This window comes from Ornithodoros turicata, chromosome 4 (assembly GCF_037126465.1).
Source record: "Ornithodoros turicata isolate Travis chromosome 4, ASM3712646v1, whole genome shotgun sequence".
NCBI classification, from domain to species: domain Eukaryota; kingdom Metazoa; phylum Arthropoda; class Arachnida; order Ixodida; family Argasidae; genus Ornithodoros; species Ornithodoros turicata.
In genome coordinates this window covers 46,356,329-46,374,094 of record NC_088204.1, presented here as the reverse complement: position 1 = coordinate 46,374,094, position 17,766 = coordinate 46,356,329, and the positions used below count along the sequence as shown (strand labels likewise).

Sequence of the window (17,766 nt, the reverse complement as noted above, 5' to 3'; positions counted from 1 at the left end):
GAACACAATCCCTCATTGAAATTTAGAGGCATGATACCTCAATCTTTGTTTACAAAAGAAAGTCACTAACCTTTTCTTTTAATTCCATGTTAGCGCCGCGAAGCAACCGTGGCTATGAGCGCCGTACAGTTGTGGACAGATGGAGAGAGGACAGCAGGAACGAGCGGAGGATAGGGGGGACTAATTTTTTGCGAAAGCTTATGGTATTTTGTGAATTACGTAAATTACACGGTGTATACTTCTCAAATAGCTGGACTACCTCTCTTATTCATGAGCAACGACAAATGCATCACGAGCACGACGCATAAGCACAATGGAAGATATGTAATATTAATTATAATAAGCAATATTAGCACAGGTTAGCAAGCACAAGTCACACATAAACGTAGATCCAATTCACAAAATGTACCTGAGGTTTCCTGAAGACACACTGAAAAACTATCACCCTATTCTTAGTGTCATAGCATATTGTCACGAAGCGAAATGGGTCGGCGAGTCGTCGAATAAACAGCGAACGGTTTATTAGACTACTTGGTAGCAAGAGTGGTAGCTCTCTGAACACAACTGAGTCCAAAGAATGAATGCTTCAGCTTGGAGCGCACAAGCATTTAAGCGTCGCGCCGAAGAGTCTAGAAACAGCACGTGCGTTTCCCAGAGAGCAGGCGATATGTTTGGAAGCTTCTTGCTGCTTCTTCAGCATGCGCTCGGATGAGACGTACCGTTTCGTGCCTGCCCTGGAAGTTTCGCGATTTTGATTCGTGGCATTGCCCCCTCCGTAGGCGTGGCATCGTCTCGATGCCGTTTTTTCTCTTTTTTTTTTTTTTTTGTCATGTTGTCTTCTTCCAGCCAGTCTTCAGCGCTACCTGCTGTAGTACGGCTTGAGTCGAACGACGTGAACTATTTCAGTCCTCGGGGGTTGTCGAGAGGGAACGCTGCCCTCAGGTACCACTTCGTAATCCAGGTCTCCAATGCGTCGAAGTACTTTGTAGGGACCGAAGTACCGCTTCAGTAGCTTCTCGCTCAGGCCTCGTCGTCGAATCGGCGTCCAAACCCATACCAAGTCGCATGGACTGAAGCGTACGTCTCGTCGGCGCAAATTGTATCTTCTTTCACCGACGCGTTGTTGTTGACCAATGTGTAGTCTGGCCAGCTGGCGGGCTTCTTCTGCTCGCTGTGTGAAGTCCAGAGCGTCTTCCACATCACTGGGTTCGTGGGGCAGCATCGCGTCCAGCATAGTCGATGCGTCGTGGCCGCGTGCAAGGTGGAACGGTGTGAATCCCATTGTTTCCTGGACAGCCGTGTTATAGGCGAACGTGACGTAAGGCAGTATTTCGTCCCATGTCTTGTGTTCGACGTCGACGTACATCGAGATCATGTCGGCAAGAGTTTTGTTTAGGCTTTCGGTGAACCCGTTTGTCTGCGGATGGTACGCCGTTGTCCTCCGGTGAGCGGTGTGGCTGAGTCGAAGAATTTCTTGTGTTAGCCTGCTTGTAAATTACGGCTACGTCATACTCCTGTAATCGGAGGCTCCATCTCGCGAGGCGTCCTGAGGGGTCCCTTAAACCAGTCAGCCAGCACAGAGAATGGTGGTCTGTTACCACCTTGAACGGCCGTCCGTACAGGCAGGGACGGCCCTGCTTGCTTTACTTGCCTGCTGAACCTCGTTCTTGATGATCGCACCGATCGAAGACAAAGGGTCTTGAGCCTTCTCAGGACAGAGGAGATCTCGTACTTCTTCGCGTACCACCTCTCGAATCAGCTGTCTGAGCGATCCGACGTCGAGTCCAGCGGTCGTGGAGAAAGCCTCGTAGCCCTGGTGTCGTTGGTCGACGGTAGCGCGAGAGAGCAGGGTCCTCTCAATGCGGACGGCTTCGTCCAGAAAAGCGTCGGTCGTGGCGGGTGGATCCCGGGACAGGGCGCTAAACATCTCTTCTTTTACGCCCCTCATGAGTCGCCGAACCTTCTTCTCCTCGGATGCTTTGGGGTCAGCTCGCCGGAAGAGCCGCAACATATCTTCGACGAAGCCTGTAATGCTTTCGTTTGGCAGCTGGATACGTCTCTGGAGCACATGTTCAGCGCGTTCAGCTCGTTGTTGAAAAGCGAACGCCTCGCGGAGTTTGCTTTTGAAAACGTCCCAGGACGTGAGCGAAGTCTCCCGGTTCTCGAACCATGTCTTCGCGGTGCCTTCCAGGGAGAAATAGACGTTGACGAGCTTCTGGTCGTCACTCCAGTTGTTGAACTTGGCGATCCGCCCGTAGTGGTCGACCCAATCGTCCACGTCGTCGTAATACTCCCCGCTGAATGTCTTCGGCGACCGTGCAGGGGCTATGGGCGTGGCAACAGGTTGCGCCACTTGGGTACTGGTCTCCGCAGTCATCTTCTTCTTGCGTTTAGGGGGTTCTAATGGACCGACTTCTGCAGGCAGACCAAGCTGTCTTCTGCTTTGTCGCAGTTGGTCTTCCAGGCCGTTGGACAAGGGATGCCGCGCACCTCCACCAGAAATGTCACGAAGCGAAATAAGTCGGCGTGTCGTCGCATAAACAGCGAACGGTTTATTAGACTACTTGGTAGCAAAACACAAGAGTAATAGCTCTCTGAACACAACTGAGTCCAAAGAATGAATGCTTCAGCTTGGAGCGCACAAGCATTTAAGCGTCGCGCCGAAAAGTCTAGAAACAGCTTCTTGCTTCTTCTTCAGCATGCGCCGGTATGAGATGTATCGTTTCGTGTCTGCCCTGGAAGTTTCGCGATGATGATTCGTGGCAATATGGGCACAACAAATGGAAAGGGCCTACTTTAATTTTATAGCTATTTAGCTCATAATGAGGTAAAACGTAAACTCCACATCAAATATCATTTTCTTGTTTATATGTATATTATATTTTTTTTCTTGTCATGATAAGATTTTTTATGTACTTTCCATGTCAATGATTAGGTGTAATTTCAACAAGTCCGTAATGAATCGTGCGATATAGACTGCTTGTACATGATAATTTGTTCTCATTGCTTTCTTGATTAACGCAATGCCCATTGCAATTATCTTGTCTACAGTATTTCAATTCTTCGTTAGCCAACCTTACAAACTTCACCATCAATCCTAGTGGTCCTTCCGATGTTGACGTGCAAATGTTTTTATAACTATTGTAGATTCGGCATACAAATTATTGTACCATAAATTCTGTAATTTGTACCATATCTCCGAATACGACCATGTCTAGGACGTATTGAAATGCGGTGAAATCATTTCGCGGCTCTTCTTTTTCGGAGCAGTTTTTTATCATGTCCTCCGATGACTTATGGTAACGAGTACAAAATCCGTCCATCCCTTCGCTGATGCTTCCTTGTTTGTTTTGTTTTCAAGTGCGCATCTACACTTAATTAAAAGCATATCTAAGCTCATTTTATTGTTAAAAAATTGTTAAGCTATCTGGTTTAGAAATGTTATTAATATCCGTCCGTGTCGCCATGAAAATTATGGAAATTGATGTACAAAAATATTTCAATTGTAAGGAAAAAAAAAACGTGTGCTTTCAATGACTCTGTGTACAAGACCACGTTCATGGTCGTCGAGAATCCTCCCCTCCCTACCTTGACGTGGGTGAAGTTTATGGTCGTCGGCTTTCACTCTCCGTTTATTGTTTGAATCCACTAGTTGATCCCGTTTGTTCATTGAAAAAGACAAGTTTTGAGTACAGATTCTGCGGTATATTCATGCTGCTTGCATAGAAATTATTTGTCGAATTAAATATTGTTTTGACTTTGTTTTTGATGTTCACTCGATTGATATTCTGTGAATTTGGGCATTATGTATGCATGATAGTTGTGTCTGTTGGTTTCCTCTGTAGGAAACGTTTAAATATTTCTCGTTTGCTTAGAAAATGACTGCCTGAAGTAATTATTGTCTTATTTGTTTTATTTGCATTTGTTTAATTTGTTCACTCGATTGACGTTAATAAAAATAATCTTTCAGTTGGAACGCCTCATATTTCTGAGTTGCATTTCAGACATGCTGTTTCTGTGTGGTTCATCTATGTAAAACTTTCTGTTGTAAGATATTACAAAAATCTGAAATACATTAATTAAATTTGCAATGTTTCTCGTTTTGATTGAGTATTGTTTTCGTTGATGTTAGCATAATATTTCTCGCTTGTTTAGAAAATGCTTGTCTAAAACCGCTTTGCTCTGATATTGATGTCTGTTTTACTTTTTGCTTGCTACTGGATCTTTTGATAGAATTCTTATGATATTATATTATATATTATATATTTTATAATATTATATATTCTTATATTATTCCTCAGAGTTGAATAATGATAGCATCTATTTGCGATAATTGATAGAACATATTGCCACTGTACAACTTGGCTTGTCTTCAGAATATTCCCCTGTGGAGGAAAGAACGCGAAAGAGAGACACAGTGACCCCCACCCCTTGGACTGACAAAGGATGTGCGGTTTCTTCGTTTTTGCTGTATATATATATAGAGAGATTGTCTCCCAGCTTTGAGGGAAAAGCGAAAGATAGCTGGCCTGGTTGTACCATGTCTATTTTCTCTGTGTTGGATACCTATATCAATGTAAGGTTTGTAGTGTCCGTTAGAATATTCGATTCGAATTCGAATTGTGTAGTACTCGATTAGATTAGATGACGAGTATGATTTTATAGTGTTTCAAATGATAAACTTTCCTCTGTTGTTTACGTGTTGGAGAATGCTCCGCTTAGTGAAACCAGTTCGCTCCGATTTGGTTCTCTGCTCTCTATTAGCATTCGCTATTGTTTGCCTCTGTTCTTCAGCCTGTGCTAGTCACGGTATTAAATTTGTAATGTTTGTTTTTTATGGATGGCTTCGCAATTATTTTTCCTGCATGTATCTGTTTGTGTGTTGGAGGATGTGCGGGTTTGGATCTGTATTAGTGCTAGCTGTTGATCGTGTTGTGTTGTTTCCCATTATATGTGCTATCTCTCTGCGTCTGTGCTATTCACTTAATAAGAAAATGATTAATTAAAACTTCATGTGTCGCTTGTTATGGGATCCACCCTTAATGAAGCTCCTGCATCGCCGCCGCCGAGATCTTGCATGCGCAGATTCTCTTGCGAGGACGGTGGCTGCCATTGTCTGCTTCGCATACTTGGTGAATAGAGGTGGAATGGCGAAGCTTGCAAGTAATTATTTGCGTTGTGGGACTGAGCAATTGAGCTTATATTCACAGCAATGTGAAGCCATTCATTTCAATAAAATGAATGCCAAACTTCGTGCGCTGTATTGTTGTTCTTGCAGACGGCTACATGTCGTCTGCATTTGGTCGATCGGTTTTTGAACAATTCCAATATGGCAAAGCGTAGTCAAAATTGGACAGAGGAGCAGAAGTTACAGTTGGTACGCGAAGTGGAAAAATGAATGAACGTTATTAGATCTAAATTTTCAAATTCGACGACTAAAGCAGCTAAATGCAAAGCATGGGAAGAGATTGTCGCTGTACTAAACTGTAGGCATCCAACATCAAAGAGGACGCCCGAAAAAGCTAAAAAGTAGTGGATATACCTGCTTCAACGAAGCAAAGAAGAAGTAGCAAAAATGAAGACGCTACAGAACACTACAGGCAAGCATTGTGTGCATTGTTGCATAGTGTGAAGTGATGTACAGTTAGTATACATTCTCCTTTAAGTGCAGGAGGTAGCATGCCAGCCCTTCCGGTACTACGCGAGCAACGCTGGACGTCCCTGGTGAGAATTCACCTATTCTGGGAGGTATTGTTGGTGGAATTGACGGGAGGTGAGTGTGCTATTTAATAAGTTTACAGTTTTTACCTTGTATTGGACACATTATTTCATTATTCCTTTCTAGTGTAGTTTAATGCATGTGTGTGTGTGCAAGTAATGTGGAGTTGCGGGCGTCACACTAATTAAGCCAAAATCTCCATTCTATTTTTTGCTCAAAATCTAATCAAATCATGTGTGCTTTACACAATGAAGTTGTTTTCTACTGGTTTTACTGATAACAGAACCTCCCCATTCATAGCCACTGTTCTGTGGAGTGCAAGATAAATTATGTGACTGAAATGACAAAGTCGGCATTAATGCTGCAAGTAGTTACGATGTGTGTCTTTCTATTTAGATTTTACCATTACCAAATACAATACCTAGTTGTAAGAGTTTGATGTACCGGCAAGCATGGAGTGGTATGCGCTACTGTTTGCCAAGGGGCCTAAGCTGCATTTCTGTATTGTTCGCTTATAGCAGCCACCAAGAATGTGAGCTTCCCAAACTTTCCCCTTTTATGTTTGTGCCTCCACATGCGTCTCCCTTTCTGTATCAGTAACTCTGTGTCTAATTACTGTTTCTATAGGGATGACGCAAAGCTGCACACCTTGCTGTCAAGTGACACACAGCAGGAAGGAGACACAGTCATTCTAACATATGACATAGTAGACAGTACAAATGCAAGGGCATTCAGTGACACAAATACACATTTAATGCCTCCAAGCACAAGTGCCGAAAACACTATTCACTGGGAACAGAATGGAAGCAGCTCCCAACAATGCGCTGAGCAACGCATTTCGTCTCCATCCAACCAAGATATTGGAAGTGCACATAGAGTACATCCACTCCCTCAAAGTGCCATGGCGACTTCCTCGTATGTAAGTGTTCTGGAAAAGGAAAAGGAATACCTTGAAGTAAAGAGCGCTGCCATGCAAGAGGCAATAGCAACATTGCAAGAAATAAAGAGGACTAGTCGTGTTATAGGTAAGCACCCTTGCAGCAGAATAGACTGATAGGTGAATATTACAAGGCACTTTCAGAGACTGAGCACCTTAAACAGCAGCGTTTACGATTCGAAATAGGAAAGATGCAGAGGGGTGTGCTCTCCTCATCTCAAATGTAGATGGTGCAAGATAGGTATTGCATGTGACAAACACTCAGTGTACATAACTTGATTTATGACAATAAATCATAACTTGCCTAATTGAAATGTGCTTGCACTTTCGCTCGCCTGACATCTACTCCATCTTCTCTACCTACAAGTCCATCCTCTTCTATCACCTCAGGAATGGCTTCAACTAGCTCATGTCCTGGAAAAATCTTTGCAATATTGTGCAACACACAGCAGGCTACTATTATGGTGCAGCAACGGTCAGGGGCCATCCGCAACTCGCCATGCAGGCAGTGAAACCTACGTTTGAGTCGTCCGATAGCCCTGTGTCGGAGATCAACATATATCATATGATGGTCTGTAGGTCAACGCGTGTAGATAATCGCAGAATGAGAAGCATTTGCATTGAATTGAGATAGAAATGTGAACAATAATGCACAAGTAAAGTTGTACTACGTGAACAGAATTTATATAATGCCTGAAAATGTAATTGAGATGATCACGAAGTATTCATATCAAATAAATCTGCATTGCATTGCATCTGCATTGCATTTACTTCAATATTTTTCTATGTGTAGATATTTTCATTCAATTTATTATATACTAATTATCACATGTATGTGATCTCATCGTCATGCTCAAATGTGCTTAATGCAACTGACTTAGACGATGAGGGCGAGCTTGAGATCCAACTCAGGTGTGAGATCGATCTCAAACCGCTTTATGCAAACGCCCCAGGTTGCACACACGGGGGTCAAATTTCACTTTACTATTCCTTGAATGTTGCAATAATAGTGATCGCGACTAAGACTTGTTATAATAAAACTTGTAAGTTGATTCTAATTGTAATGATTGAGATTTTCTTTAACTAGGCGTAGTGTCCTTTGTTATAGATTTCATTTCCTCTTGTGTTCGTGTCGTTCCTATCGTATGTGTCCCATGGTCTTCCAGGGTCTCTGCTGGGCACATCTATCGGCACTTGTAATTGAAATTAAAACCCTACTATTGCAATGATGGTGGTCACGTCTCAGACTTTTTATAATAAAACTTGTAATTTTGATTGTAATCATATTGATTAACATTATCTTCTTTGAATAAATGTGCTATTCCATTTTAATTCCGATTCATTGAAACTTGTGTGTGTGATTACAGTTAATAAAAAATATTGTGTTTGATTCTTTCTGTTTGATACCTCTTGAGTGCCATTGTATCGTGCCTGTAATAAGTAAGCATATTATTTATTATGTGTATCGTATTGTATTGTGTTTCTTCTGGTTCAGGTTTTTTTTGTTTGTTTTTTTGCTGGGTTTTTCTCCTTCACAGATTGTCATTACACCATTGGTATTAATATATATATTTCCACTTGTATTTTTGTGTATGGATGTCCTTTGCACATCTGTATTTGCATGTAAACCACCCACTCCACAGCTGTTGTAGCGGAAAAAATTTGTGAGTGAAGTCGGCCCAGATGGAAAAATCGCGGAAGAAGTCGCCCCAGGCTGAAAAATGGTCGCGGGTAAGCACACGCACAGCCCTCCGCCCACGCGGCACCCACCGCGCACAGAAAAAATTTGCGAACGAAGTCGGCTCCGGTTGAAAAATGTGCGCCGACGCTCTGCCCAGCGGTAAGCGCACGGGCAGCCCTCCGCCCCACGCGCAACCCACTGCGCGCATGAAAAAAATCGCGAACGAAGTCGGCCTAGACGCTGTGGGGGATCGAACATGGCACCTAGGGTCGAGTTTCTCATCCATCGTATACCACTGTGCTGGTTTTACAGCGACAGTTGTTAGCGCCGTGTTTCCCGATATCGCGGCGTCGGCGTCGTCCTCAGGAGGAAGAAGAAGAGGAAAAATTTTAGGTTTGTAACTCTGCCAGCATCCGTGAAGGAGGAGGAGAAGTTGAAGTGTTCATTTTACAGACTCGTTCTTCTAGAGATCGCGGCGTCGGCGGCGTCCTTAGAAGGAAGGAGTAAGAGGTGGTGAACGGGTGAGAGGAGAAGACTGGAGAGGGAGACTGTGGAAAAGAGGACAGAATGCGATATGAAGGAACTCCTTCGTGTATATGTCGGAGGGGCCATCGACATGCGATATGGGGTCGACGCTTCACCCCTAGACCTCTTTGGTGACTACAGAGACGTGGATGAGGTGTGTGCGGTGTACTCATCGTCGTAGCCGCCTACTTTACCCCCACCGCCACAGTTCCGCGAGTTATAACATACCTCACCTACGCCTTTGCAGTCCACGTGGCATCGCCGATACTGCTGCTGAGAGGCTTTAACATCGTCACAAAATCCACCTGCTTTATCGCTGGTCTACAAGTAGCGTTGATGCTGGAAATGGCTACCAGGACAGGGGCTGTAACAACCTCGGCACAGACCTGCATTGATCTGGTCTTCCAAAGCCGAGACCTCGTCAGAATATCGATCATATCACCACTCACTTCACAGATAACGAGGCAGTACTCGCCACTCTGAAGCAGTTCTGCATACATCAGCAGTAAAAGTATCCACATTCATCCAAATTCGCGTTACACAATCATAATCGTCCTGTTACTTTTTGATAATTTATTTACGTAAGAATATGCAGCGGTCATGAAGTGGCTATGTGTCACTTAAGTGACTTAATGCTTGTTCGTGATTAACTTTTTCTTCACTCATAGTCTGTGATGTTTCGAACATACGAGAGACAAACAGCATTTGATTTGCGATGTGAAGAACGACGATGCCTCACAAGACTGGCGGTGTCTTGTTTGCAAAAGATCAGTGCGCCGTATGCGGAAGCGGATGGGTAATAGGGCTCACTGGGATTGCTCAGGCGCCCATCAAGATCGCTTTGCTTGCTTGCATTGCAAGGTCCAACTGGTGCAGTCCATACTCTTATGTTGTCTCAGTTTTTCCCGATGGTCCGGGCAAAATGAAGACGATTATGACTTTCACAGTGCATATTTTTGTTAGACCTAGTCCCATCTTATATTCCGCGTCAGCGCCTCGAAGCAACCGTGGCCCTTGCTCAGAGTACAGACGTGGACAGATGAAGAAAGAAAGAGAAGGGGCTAGTATGCGACCTGGGCCGGATCTGTGGATCTGGGCCGGATCTGGGCTGGATCTGTGCAGAAATTACTGTGCAAAGTCTGTCGGATAACACAGGGGAAACCTCAGATAGCACAGCCGGTGCTAGGATTCTATCCCACCACCTCCCAGTCTCCACTCAGCACGACCACCATGGCTACCACCAACGAGCGGACGCTTTAACCCACTGCTGGTACTTACTTCATTGCTTTTATATTTACAGGTTAGGAGCTCGAGACTCCCAAGAACCCTCTGACGATTATTATTTTCGAAATATATATACAAATAAACATTGTTTTGCCCTGAGTTTTATCGTCAAAAAGGACGGGAAATGACGTGATTTTTCAAAGATTGTATTAAACCAGGGCTCTCAAACAGTTATTCTATGGCCCGCTGGTTCTTGGCCACCAAAGAGAACTAAGCTGCACTCTCCAAAAGTTTAATGAAGAATTAGGAATAAAACGAGATTTTTTAGGCATTGTTTTCAGCCTTGCCCGGCGTCTGCTGTCTCTATCCTCGTTAGGCAGAATACATGGCATGTGAGCGCTTCTTGTAGCTCATGAACCTCGCAAAGTTAAGGATACGGCAACCTCGTATTCTCGTGTAATTTGGTAAACTAGCACATTAGCTGACGTGAGGATTAAGAGGAGTTCATTTAATTGTCACACTCAGTCAAATAGTGACACATTAAAACAGCACAGTTATGTAAAAATGCTATGCTATGTTAATTTCTTAGCAGTCACGTTAAAGTGCCCTAGTAACAGAGAAAAAGCTAGCTGTTTTTCTCTGATCTTTTTTTTTTTTTCATGTATTTTCCAACCGTGAGTCGAGACAGCAATATAGTCTGTAAATACGAGATAATACGAGATACGAGTGTTCCTGAACATTATCGTACTCCTTTGTGAAGGACTACATATCTTTCTCGGATCGCTTTTCATATTTTGAGTACACAATTTGAAAGGCAGCTTGTTTATTTCTCTTCGTGTGTCCAGTGGAACCTTTCAGCAATGCATTCTGCACACACCGTCCGGCTCCAATGCATTACAACGGTCTTGCGAACGAAAATTCGGTGTCGTCCGTCGGTGTACAGGAGAATGGAAAGGGCGTCAAGCGGAGGAGCTCGTGATGTTGGCGTGAGGCCAAAATTCGCTGTGTAGTTGGCGTTTGCTCCTGGGCACGTTCGGACATGTATAGCTATGTGAATGTGCTCGTGCGGGGTTTATAAAATGGATGTGGTGTGGTCCCGATGTAGATGACTATCGCCGAAAGAATGCGGAGGCTATGCGGCGACGTCGTCAAGCCGAAACAGAGGAACAACGAAAGGAGGGTTTCTAATATGTCTAATGCTGACGCATTTCCGCCGCATTAATTACATTAATCGTACTTCAATTTTTGTGTATGTTTTTCATTGTATGATATATCGACGTATTTATGGTAATTACCGTCTTTGTGGCCTTCCATGATGTGGTCTAAGGACAATGCGACTCCATTTGAGTTCGAGGCCCCTGACCGCGGCTTCGACCACGACTTCTCACAACTGTCAGTGCTGTAAGTTAACAAGGTCCCGCGACGCTAACCAAAATCTTAGTGTGGCAGCGCATTGGTATGAGTGTCCCTCTGATGACGTGACTGCATGAAGCTATTTGACACCTACTTTAGGTCCATGTTCGCATTGATAGTTTTGGCGTTCCTTTGTATGTCATTTGCTAGCTCCTTGGAGACAATAACGCCTTTCTTTGCGTAGTAGAGCGCGTCAGCCACTAGATCGTTCCATTTCACTTTGCTCTTGGTTGCCTTCAAAAGGCTATCCAGACCGCTTAGGAAGCTGGGTACTCCCGTCGATAGAGGCCCTGGAAGACGTCATTAGAAGTGTATCATGGGGCGTCAACAACATACACATGCATTGCTATGCTTCAAACGTTAAGTTCAAAATACTGTAAGATGGAAACAGTACCAAACGCATTCTGCCGAAGTACATACTAGATCGAACGGGAAAGGAACTGCTTACCAGTGTTGTACCAACTACCAAAAAGTAGTAAGGGAGTGGCGCTACCCGCTACTCCACAAAACGAGTAGCGCAATAGCGTCGTTACAAATTTGGAAAAGTAACGCGATACCACTGCCGCTACCACATGAAAGTAAAGTAAATACTATGCCGCTACGTTTCCGCTATGCCACTCTCTATAGAGGCAACACCTTACTGCAGGCATCCCGTTGCCCAATGCATTATAAGATGGTACAATATTTGTTTCTTTACGTAGCCAGCATATTATTTCATATTGATCCTGCTACTGAGATGATATGCATTTAAGACATAACATAATGCACATAGCGCATATGTGCATTTCGTAATTATCCCTACAGAATGTTTCGAATATAAGACTCTTTTTCCGCAATCGCAGTGTTTTGTTCGAGATATCCAGGAATTCCAACCTGAAACTTTTCCGTCTGCTAACTGCTGACAGATTGAACAGTTCTCATCGTGGTCAAGTGGCGCAACCGCCATCATAAGCGACCACCCATCGACTCATCATTCAGTAGCTACCAGGTAGTAAGATCAAACGAATGGCATAATATTTGCTCATGCTTTCGCTAGGGCCAACGCATCCAAAAAGAATATACTGTCATCTCAGTGATGTTGGCATACTGCATCAAAGCTCTCAAGGGCCTCTCAACTCTCACACGAATTGTGACGTTGTCGTCTAACCTCTGCTCCCATTCTCCCAGCCACACGACAGCTTCTCTTACAAGGTATTTGTTAAACATAAACCGTCCCCAATGAACAAAGCAAGTGTGCACAGAGCACTAATAAGCATGTCGGCATACGCTGACTCAGGAATAATATTATTTCTTCATTTTGTGTGGCTCATATACCTATACAGTGTAAAGAAGAAAAAAATTATGCTTCATCATATCTTGCCTTTCCTCTCTCTCTCTCTGTTCCACGGCTTCCAGATACTGTAAAAAGTATAGAGGCTGCGGTAGCGGAGAAAGACGCTGCCGCTACCCATATCTGTAGCGAAAATACTTTTTCCGTTACCGTTACTTATTGTAGCGGGATCGCTGCTCCGCTACTGAAAACAGTAGCCAATACGGTAGCGCCACTGCGTACAACAATGCTGCTTACCAATGGTTGACGCATTTTCGGCTTCCAACATTTTAGCCGTAAGATTTGCAGGGGCTGTTTCGCGAGCATTGATTACCGTAGCCTTTTTATTTAGCCTGGAAATTAAATGGTAGAATTGTTATCGACGGCAGTATGGCAATAGTATATAAAAGCGCTAGTTACATAACTCAATACAGGGTGTTTATTGTTGTCCTTTACAGAAAAAAATCCTGAACCGCGCACGTGCGTTAAAATGTCCATCATCGAATTTTGATATGCAAATGAGCCGAAACGGAAACCGTAACGACCGTGAAGGTAGGGAGTACGGTGCTCACATAAGGCGGCCACGTGATTTGGAGCGATGGAAGTGATTGGAGTAGGTGCTCATCCACTGGCCGAATAAGCCTCCGTCGTCGAAGGTGATGCGCTGCTGAAGCGCGCTTTTTCGGTTTCGGCTCATTTGCATATCAAAATTCCGTTATGGATATTTTAATGCACGTGCGTGTTTCAGGATTTTTTAAACGTGTAAAGGCTTTCAACGAGGATAGTCTCACACGCTGCTATCTCGCTTTTGCTCGAAATATCCTAATTAAAGAGTTCATTAATGAATTTCAGGTAACTAGTCATCTTCTACTTCCACACTTTTTTCGAGAGGGTGTCCGCTTGGCCGTATAAGTCAACTGCAAAAACGTCTATGCTGTTCTCATAGCTGTTTTATAAAAATCTATAAAGCATAAAAATAGACACCCTGTATGCAGCAAAAACGACATCCACAATCTTGTGAATCCGCAAAAGATATCCCTGTACTGCTGGTTTACGCTGCAGCCTAATTAAGTACTGGTATTTGACACACATTATATGTAGAAGGCAACATTTCCTTGAGCTCGAGGAAGGACGAGGACGAAACAGCAACAATGCAGGACGCTTCTGAGCCTCGTCCTGTCTTGTTGCTGTTCCATCCTCGTCCTTCCTCAAGCTCAAGGAAATGTTGCCTTCTACATCTGCACACCAGCTCGCTTGCCTCCTTGTGTTATGTTCAACACATTATATACTACGACGCGATCAGATACGCTCAAGAATGTTCAAGAAACTAGAGGGACTCTAGTTGAAGCGAACCAAATACGTATTTTGTGGAACGCAGCGTGTACGTGCCGGAAAACAGCAACAACAGCGGTCGCAGCGTGGAACAGTAGCACCTTAAGCCAATGAGACATAGTGGGATGAACGCATCACTAGAATGCCTCACCACGCCAACTTTGGAGCATTCGAATACCAGCAGGGACGTAGCGACGGGGGGAGTTAAGCCCCCCAAAGCGTAGGCCACCTTGTATGCATGGTGCTATTTCTTCACGGTGGCTCAGGCTGGTTCGTCTTAGCGCTCACTTGATGTGTTCACCACTGTCGATCACCATTTTGCAATGTGGGGGCAGGCAAAGACAGATAGCCAATGGAACAAATATGACCGAAGCGAGCGTAGATCCCTAGAAGGGGCGTAGTCGCCGACCACAAAATCCAAGTGCGAACATTAGCTACCGGCGTGTTGGCGTACGCTGATCCGAGGCGACCGGAGCTCGGCAAAATAGGGAGTTTTACTGCATCGTACGCTATCGCCTTTGCGTATACGGAAGGTTTGCGTACATTGATAGTTCTGCGCACGCCCACAACAGAAAAGAGCTTCGCGCAGTGCGGACAACCACCAACGCTATCTCTTCCGTACACAAAGGCTATCGCGTAAAATGTACTAAAACTCTCTCATAACTCAAGAGTGCGATAACTCACGAAACGGACAATCACGGTCCCGGATTGTGCCGATTGTGTGAGTCCCGCTCGTTTTCATACAGGGTGGCAGCACCTATGCGATAATCTGCTATCAGGTTGACATGGCAACGCGAAGCACCGCGATTATTGTGATCGCACTCACGCTGCACACAAACATCGTGAGCTCGCTTAATGCACTCATGTTGTGGCATCCCACAGCGGTATACTAACTGGAATGACTGTGTACGGCTCCGAACGAAATCGTTCGCTTCAACTACTTCGACGCCATTATCGTGTGTCCGCCACACACCCGCCATTGTTCTAACTACCCTCAGGCGGGTGCTCTTGACAAAACTGCCATCTTGTCCTGGTCGCACGTCATAGAAACGTCATTTTGAGGTCATGTGACTTTGTTTGCATGTCGTTTTGCCGCTTAGCGATATATTTCCGTCGTCATAAAGCCAAGAGATGAACGCATTTTGCTGCTTCAGCTATGCGGTGCTTCTTCCGCAACACGGTAGCCCCATTTTTACTTAGTTTAAGTACATCGCATCGGCTCAGTAGGTCCTAACGCGCGGTCGTCATCACATTTTTGGAAGTCGTCAACAATACGATGCCTTACGTGCAAGACTGCGCGCTTTACTGCGAGATTATCGGATAAAAATAATTACCGTGATCGAAAGGCGTGATCGAAACGTCGCGCTTTAACGACATCTTTAAGGTCGCGTGTGCCTTGACGTTTGCTGTGACGTGGGACAAGGACCTGTCCAGAATGCATTGCGTTCGCCCAGCACGCTTTCGTCTACGGAGCAATGCATTAGATGCCACCCCAGAGGTGTCCGCACTCATCTTGTCGCTGCGACATCGCTGTCTTTCGCTACGTCGGTCTGACGCTGATGCTCATATTGCTACTGCACATTCGCACTTGCTTGCCGGAGCGTTTTGCATAAGGGCGTTTTATTTATTTATTAAGGCTTAAGGGTTTTATTTCTATTTTTGCCTGTTACAGGCAAGATAGCATGCTCTAAATCTAACCAATAGGGTACCCGTTTGTCTGTGTTGTAACCGCGCCTGTCACTTACACATTCTAATGCAAAGTTTTATTTCAGTTTTTGAGTAGGCGATTTTGGGCAGGCACTCGCGCGTATGCGTATTGATTTTATTAAATTCCTTATGTCACCCGTGTATTTAGTTCTACTGATTAGTTGCAGCAGTAATTTATTTCAACAGCAACGCATACAACGATGATGTAGAATGAACTTCAACGGGTGATTTGAGCCCACTAGTCTCTGTAGAGCGAGCCACAAATGGCCAACCCACGGCACAATACATGACAGAGGATGCATGATCGTAAGCTGTAACATCAGATCTAGCAGTGTGTGTACTGATTTTTAGGCATGTCGCGATCGAGCGGAAATGGAATGTAGGAGTAGTGAGACAAACGCACAACCATCCCGTAGAACAGTCAAATCAAGAATGCACTACGCACTGAGTGCGACGTGCACGCCGCTGCATCCTATCCTGCTTCAACAGTTAATCCGTAAGTCCGGTTTCACACTAACGTGGCGTTTTCCGTGTCCGTGAAATGCGTCCATATTGAAACCGCTTTTTGTTTCGGTGATCATCGGTGAGCTCACAGTCTTCGAGACGTGTGCCTGTCTTTTCACATTTACTTTCACCAGAGAGGAAAACGCAGCGCCATGCGATCTCCGGTCGGACGACTCTGTGTTAATCCTTCCTGCAGACAAGTGAAAGACATACTGGACAAAGAAGACTACTACGCCAAAATGCAGAGAAATGCGCCTTGATGACACGTCTCATTTCATCAAGTTGCCCTGTGACCCCACCCCGAAGCCTGAACACTCCTTGGTGAACCACCTCCGCGACCTCAAGAAAAAGGCACGCCTCGACGATGCGACGTACCCACGGCTGTTCTCTTCAGACGGCTCTAGCTCGAGGCTTTATGGCCTCCCTAAAATCCATAAACCTGATTGTCCTTTGAGGCCCATTGTCTTGTTTATTGGATCCCCGACATATAACCTGTCGAAATACCTTGTGGGCCTAATAACTCCAGTCACCGGGCAGAATGGTTTGACACTGGTCAATTCCAAGGAATTCCTTCATTTAGTTCGTGATCAAGTCCTCGATGGTCTCATTTGATGTCGTATCCCTCTTCACCAAAGTCCCTACAGCGGTTGCAGTGAAAGTGGGCGAAGCGCGGCTGCGTGACGACAGCACCCTTCCCACGCGTACATCTCTCGCGCCTGAAGACATTATCATCCACCTGCGTTTCTGCTTGAATCAATCACACTTCTCGTTCCGTGGTCAAGTCTACCATCAAGTTGAAGGATGTCCGATGGGCAGTCCGAAGGGTGTCCGTTACAATGGCGAATCTCGTCATGGAGTACGTTGAAGAAACCGTGTTCCAACGATAGACACACCACGTCAAATTCTACCGACGTTACGTCGACGACACCTTTGTGATCCTCAATAGCATTGAGCCGACCATTCAGTTCACTTACGAGGTTGAGCATGATAACCGACTTCCTCCGACCGACCGACCACTTTTGCAGCTAAAGATCAAGACTGCCTTCAAGACGTGCTTAAAGCTCCGAACGCTCATCTCTAAGCCAAAAGACCCCGTCCCCCCTGGGTCCCCGACTGGGGTAGTGTACAGACTGCAATGTCGGGAGTGCGAAGCAGAGCCGTCGCGAGACGAGTTTGCGCCCGGGGCAGGGCTAATCTGAAGCGCCCCCCCCCCCCACCTCACTGCCGTCAGGAGCCTTGTAAGAAGAGAAAACGACCATTTACACTGTCGGGACCGTAAATTCAAATTCTCTTCATTTCTACTTTATACTGCCCAATCAGCCTGCCAGGACTTGCCTCTCTGCCGAGGGCGTCCGGGGCGGCTGCCCCCCTCGCACCCCCGTCGCTACGGCTCTGGTGCGCAGTGTCTTACATCG

The 17,766-nt window shown here is 45.2% G+C and overlaps 1 protein-coding gene and 1 long non-coding RNA gene across 3 annotated transcripts in view; one reads left to right on the top strand and one right to left on the bottom strand.

Moving 5' to 3' along the window:
- LOC135392400 (scoloptoxin SSD14-like) overlaps window positions 1-17,766 on the bottom strand; it is a 511,073-nt gene that overhangs the window by 376,796 nt on the left and 116,511 nt on the right. Inside the window, exons 4-5 of the mRNA XM_064623115.1 lie at window positions 13,067-13,161; window positions 11,594-11,789 (exon numbers count right to left, since the gene is read on the bottom strand). Of these exons, the coding sequence (XP_064479185.1) occupies window positions 11,594-11,789; window positions 13,067-13,161 (291 nt within the window). The remainder of the gene's footprint in view (window positions 1-11,593; window positions 11,790-13,066; window positions 13,162-17,766) is intronic.
- LOC135393105 (uncharacterized) lies at window positions 5,617-7,235 on the top strand. Of its 2 annotated transcripts, XR_010422450.1 has the most exons (4): window positions 5,617-5,773; window positions 6,116-6,251; window positions 6,347-6,744; window positions 7,047-7,235. It is a non-coding gene; the product is annotated as an uncharacterized LOC135393105 (long non-coding RNA). The 2 variants fall into 2 exon arrangements; XR_010422449.1 differs by lacking the exon at window positions 7,047-7,235 and having other exon boundaries at window positions 6,347-6,955.